Source organism: Nilaparvata lugens, chromosome 1 (assembly GCF_014356525.2).
Source record: "Nilaparvata lugens isolate BPH chromosome 1, ASM1435652v1, whole genome shotgun sequence".
Lineage (NCBI taxonomy): Eukaryota > Metazoa > Arthropoda > Insecta > Hemiptera > Delphacidae > Nilaparvata > Nilaparvata lugens.
The window spans coordinates 101,630,456-101,636,966 of record NC_052504.1 but is presented as its reverse complement, the minus strand read 5'-3'; the positions used below and the strand labels follow the sequence as shown (position 1 = coordinate 101,636,966).

General features: G+C 33.0%; 1 protein-coding gene across 1 annotated transcript in view; it reads left to right on the top strand.

Moving 5' to 3' along the window:
- LOC120349505 (pancreatic lipase-related protein 2-like) overlaps positions 1-6,040 on the top strand; it is a 12,302-nt gene extending 6,262 nt beyond the window's left edge. Inside the window, exons 4-6 of the mRNA XM_039419859.1 lie at positions 3,353-3,466; positions 4,718-4,872; positions 5,672-6,040. Coding sequence (XP_039275793.1) covers positions 3,353-3,466; positions 4,718-4,758 — 155 coding nt within the window. The 3' untranslated portion in view covers positions 4,759-4,872; positions 5,672-6,040. The remainder of the gene's footprint in view (positions 1-3,352; positions 3,467-4,717; positions 4,873-5,671) is intronic.
- Positions 6,041-6,511: the final 471 nt, after the last annotated feature.

The following is a 6,511-nucleotide window of genomic DNA, read 5'->3' as shown; positions in this document are numbered from 1 at the left end:
ACCAGTATCAGTCTGCTTGGGATACCTACGCTACTCTTGTGTTATGCCTTTTTTACCTTTTCAGATAAATTCTTCATGAATAATCAAAGTTGTAAATTCCTTTTTGAAGCAACCTACAAATATTGTATGAACCACAGTTCTATTATTATTATTATTTCATGAATATCGATACTATAGTTTAATTATTACAGAAAACACTAGTACCTTCTTTATACTTTTCTATTTGAACACAGGCAGCTAGTTTCTGCTTTCATGTCATTTCCAAGTGACACTACACTTGACACTGAAACTAGTTGTGTTTAAATAAAAAATTCAAATTCAAAAAAAAATTCAAAATGTTTTTATTGCCGTGAACAATAGTCTTGACAAAGTCATCAGGTAAACATATACATACATTTCACATAGGTACTCAAAACAGAGAAATACTATCTCAGCCAACAGTCCCGCGTACTTAGTTTCTTCACAGTTATATACAGTCATATTTTCAATTGACAATAACGATATTATAACAGAGGTCAAATATTAACATGAAATATCAGCTGCCAACATCTCCTCAATCGGATAAATAACCCTATTTTGTAATAATTTGGAAATTGCGTACCTGAATGATCTGGAATTTTTATCATGGACTCTCTCAGGCAGTTTATTAAATAATTTTATACCGATATATACATACATATTTTGTGTTTTGGAGAGTCGTACCCGTCCAGTATTGATTTGTTTACGCTCTCTTGTAAAGTGCTGATGTACATCGCATCTTAGAACGAATTGCCTCAGATTATCTTTGACAAATATCAGAGCTTGCAGCATAAATGTACAGGGCAGAGTCAATATGCCGTTTCTTTTAAAGAATGGCCTGCATGAATCCATTCTACCAAGATTAAAAATGGTTCGCCGAGCTCTTTTCTGACACAAAAATATGTCACTGGCACCACTTGAATTGCCCCACAACAGGGTGCCATACTGTAAGTGAGAGTGGAAAAGAGCAAAATATGTCATCAACGTTAAACCAGCACTAGTAAACAATTTCAACCTCTTCAATAAGAATTATTACTCTGGATAGGCGACTGCAAAGAGCTTCAGTGTGGGTACTCCAAGTGAGTTTGGAATCAAGGTTAATCCCTAGTAGTTTTACTAATCTTTATTCACAATTTCTACTCAAACCAAACAATATAGATTCTGTTTTGCTCTCGTTCTCCATAAGCTTATTTGCAGAGAACCAAATATTGGCTCTGTTGGTCATCAATGTTGTGATAATTTTATTTATTTCAGAAGACTTATTTGAACACAGAAGCGTCGTGTCGTCTGCATAGAGAACAGTTTTATAAGGGATGTATGAGGGTAGATCATCATTATAAGTTAAATCGACTGAGAAGGTGATTGGATTTTTAAAAAAAAAGATAGATCTTCACGTTGCGAGAGCTCGATGTAGACTGACCCTCGACAATTCATTTATTGCAAGCTGCTCTACTATCTTATCTTAGAGATAGTAAGACGTAATAGGTGGGGAAGCCGGCAGCTCGCCTAACTTATATACTATATAAACAGGAAAGGGCCCAGTACAGAGCCCTGAGGGACTCCTCCTGAGACCTTCTTACAATCAGATGTCTGCTCACCCATTTTCACATACTGGAATCTATCAGAGAGATATGACATGAAAAGTGACAACTCATTACCATTCAATCCATAGTTACTATCTATAGTTACTACTGTTACTATCTATAGTTACTACTGTAGTGCAGTTTTTCTATAAGTTGCTTATGTGGGACAATAGAAAAGTATGAATAGGGTAAAAGTGATTTCTATAATAGTTGAAGTAGCCCTATTGAAATACTCTATCGTTACTATAGTATTTTACAAAACTTCAACCACAGTTATTTTTCAGTGGTATTTAACCAGCAGCAACAATAATCTATTAATGATAAAATTTGTATCATTATAATACTGAATATACAATATACAATATATCCGTTGTTGGTCATTCATCTTGTTTTCACAATTATTACTACTATCGTATTTAATAAAACTTCTAAGTGAAAAAACACTCATATTTTTTGATGTGGCGACGTCCGTTTCGTGCTGGTATTGCACATTTTCAAGCCAAACAGAGACTGAAGTATTCAGGGTTATGAGGGTTAAATTTGGTGTGAGTGGGGGTGGAGGGGAGTTTTGGCGGTTAATGGAGGAGTATTGAAATGAGTTTGTCAAACAGAGTGTAGGAGTCCCACCCTCATAACCTTGAATACTTCAGTCTCTGTTTGGCTTGAAAATGTGCAATACCAGCACAAAACGGACGTCGCCACATCAAGAAATGTGAGTTTTTTTCTCTTAAAAGTTCTATTAAATACGATATTAATACAATATATACTATCTTCATATTATATAGAGAGAGTCATATGTATGGGAACCCATCAATAAGATGGAGACTATTGTAGTTATAATACTGTAACTTTCAGGATACGTTATTGGTCGAATAGGTACTCTACCTTTTGACGAACAACTGAATTTCAACCCCACATGAGGGGTTGTAGCTCAAATATTTTAAATGTGAACACCATTGTGTGGTACATCATTTCAAAGTCCTTCTAAAAACAAGGAAGATGACATCAATAAAAAGTTCTAAGATATGTTTATCCAAAATGGCGGCTGGTTGAAGTATTCGTTTTTAAGGAAATGAGGGGTTGTAACTCAAATATTCTAAATGTAAACACCCATTGTGTAGTACATCATTTTAAAGGCCTTTTAAGAACAAGAAAGATGACATCAACGACAATGTTCTATGATACTTTTTCAAAATAGCGGCTGATTGAAGTTTTAGTTTTTAAAAAATGATTAATAAAGTTCAATCAGCCGCCATTTTGGATACAAGTATTAAAGAAATATTTTTATTGATGTCATCTTTCTTGTTCTAAAAATGACTTTAAAATGATGTACCACACAATGAGTGTTTACATTTAAAATATTCGAGTTACAACCCATAAGTCACCCCCTCCTGTGGGGTTGAAATTCATTTGTACGTCGAAAGGTAGAGTATTTGACCAATAACTTATCCTGAAAGTTTCAGTACCGTATTATATCTACAACAGTCTTCAACTTATTGAAGTGTTCCAATGCATATGACTCACTCTGTATATTGATTGACTTATTTGTGAATATTTTGTGAAATTTTATGGTTGAGAGAAGTTTGCTACATTAACATTTCATATTATTCTAATTCATGAAAAACACATACCGGTACCGGTACTAGTTCATCATAAATTGTTAACAATTTATAAATATTGTGAAATTTATTGCGAATAAACTTGAGTACAATTAGTATACAAGAATAAAAATAATGTTGTTTTTTTAACAGCGTATTTGGTATGTTCTCACATACGTGCTTATCAGTACTTCACAGCATCAATCAATAGTAAAGATTGTGAGGTCTGGGCTGGTAAAGTCAAGATGCCGGATAAAATCGTATCACGTAAGTAGCCCACTGTACAGAAGCAAGTATTATTCTAGTTATTCAGGTTCAAATAAGTCAACTAACTTTGGCCTGCAAATCATTTTCCAGACGACAATATTACCGTGGACTACTCATCGCTAGATCCTTTAAAAAATGTACATAATGCTTAGAATATCAAGGCATAGAATATTAATCTCTTAGTACTATAATGTTGTAGTACCTACATGGTTCGTTGTACTTTCAAGGTTTTCCCAAGGTAGCTTGTTTTGACGCTCCAATAAAAGTTATTCCTATTCTATTCCAACAATATATTTATCTTATATAGTGTATTTATGATAATTAAAAAACGAAAGGCTCACTGTCATCTGAAGACCATAAAGGACATTACATGTGCACAAGCCAAAGCAGGCGTAGGAAAATGATGAGATCGGAAAAGCGTCTTTAAGGAAAGAGGTGCACTTTTAAGTCATTCATACTATTGTCACTCATTCAATTGGAGAGTAAAAAACGCGCAATATCTAACCTGGATTCAGATCTAAAGATTCAACCGTTGACTATTGTTGACAACTTCTGAATATATTTTTAAATATTCGTATTTCAGTTGACAGACAAAAAATTCTGACATTGATCTATTTCTGGATCGAAGATATCCTAATGCAGATAAAAATGTTAGTTCATTTTTACAATTTCAAACTCATGAGAAATAGTCCAATTTAGTGTTGACTAGCAGGTAACCAGTGCTCCGCAACGGTCTATTTTAAAACTTGACAAACTGGAAACTTGACGTAATGAAATCTTGAAGAATTAGTTATTCAATATTCCAAATTTATATACAAAATTTCAAGTTAATCAGTCCAGTAGTTCAGACCTGATGATGCGTCATCACCAAGTTACCAACCGAGTTTCGGTTCTATGAAAGATATTCATATTCTTTCTAATAAACATTCTCCAAGGTATTGTTGATATAATAAGACTTTTTCTGCAAATCAATTCATGAAAAAATAATACCATTTTCAAAAAATTAAAATGTTAGTTCTATCCTGGAATATTCCTTTTCCTGAAAAATATTTTAATACTCGATGGTATCCAAACCGAAAAACTTTGAAAATATCACCAGTAAAAAGCTGTTTAGCCTGTTGCACAGCTTTTATGATTGAATATCTCAGTACCGTTGGCTTTTCTTATAATTCAACGTTTCAAAATATGCAATATTACCTGATCGTACAGAGAGCATTATTATAATAATCATTAAAATCTTTGTTTTCACAGGTCTGCGACGTTTGGTAGTCAACCGGTTTACTCTTTGGTGAAGACTTGTTCCTTGAAAACGTGCACTGTAGCAGGCTACAAAGCTGATACACCCGGCCTGCCAAGAGAGGGCGTATTCTCCCCTATTACTGTTCTTAAAGATCCTCCATATTGTGGTGAGTTTTATTTTATCTACTTCAATGGAATAGTAGAATTATTTTCACATAACCATCTATTTATTAAACAATATATATCACTTGGAGAATCTTCAATGGTCGTGAATTACTTCTCAGGCTGTTTGTTCAAATAGTGTATTGTTTAGTAGCCTACTGAACTTCAAAAGCGATGATTGATTGTGAATTGAATTGAAAATCATTCTCTCCCTCCAAGAGTGAATGGAATATAACTGAAGTCATCAAGAAAATACTCTTCGACGCTTTTCCATCAATCTATTCTGATATTTCCTATTTGAACATCACTTGATGTATTTTCACATTCCTTGCCCTACCTACTACCATATAGACAAGACGAGAAGTTTTTCTTTACAAAGTGAATGTAACCAAATTCCAAGATACGTTTCAAGGTATATTCTTCTATGTTTAGTATTGAAGCATCTGAATTTGAAAATCTACTCTGTGAAAATACTTGAGGACCGAAAATTTTGTGAATTGAAGAACTACAAGACTTAACCTGTTTCGGACTATGTGTTATCTAAATTTGGGAGAGGAATAGCACAATTTCACCTCATTTCCCTCTCCCTATCATTTTGATGATGTACTTATTGTATAAATGAATGAAGAATTAATTACTTTTAGAAATACACATGAAATACAATGGTTTTTGGTATTGGTCTGTGAACACAACATCTCTAAGCTACAGACTGAATTGATATTTCAATACTGTATGTTCAGACAATTATTGAAATTGAGTATCAATTATTGTAATAAAAATAATAATGATTGATTATATTTGCAGCTCCCAAACATGAGAACATGATTGTAAATGAGGAGAAGATTTCAAACGGGATGGAAAGATATAAATCTACAGTGAAAGAGTCAACAATCAAAATAATACCATCTGAGATTCCCCAGGTGGCAACTATGGAAAACGATGACATGGATGAACAGGCTGATGATTTTATGTTCACATCTGAGTCAGAAAGTCAATACTTTAATGAAGATGATTTGTATGAAATAGTCACAAGTAGACATTGATGCAATCTTCTCACTCTCGCATCTTCAGAAATTGCGCTTTTTATAGAAGGATTCAAGCAGGATATTGAAGAAATGTTATTGATGACAATTGAATAAAAATTAACCATTAAAGAAATCATGAAGCAATGTATTTGTAAATTGTTCCTTGTTATATCCTCATCCTGGTGCGATTATTATCATTTGTCATATTAGTCTGGATTTTGATTTAAGTTCTCAATTTTATTAAAATCCTGGGAAGTGTGAGCTTGAGGGATGAATTTCGTGTCTGACTATATTGGATTCTTATTGTGATAACAAATCTGTAGAATTGTGAATGTAAGCAGTAAATGAACAATTTATTTATTTATTGATACACAGAAAACAATTATTAGAATGATTGGGAAAGAACCAACAGTCACAGCCCAAACTGTTTCCTCCCCGATTTTTATTTATATTTTTATATTGATACAAATACCATACTGTAACTTACAAGCTACATTACTGTAAACAGGGCTACTCTCATTTATCAATAATGAAAATCAAATATAAATCAATAATTGAGAAAAAAAAAAACAAAACAATTTCATTCAATTTAGTAAATATATTTTAGACTGAAAGAAAA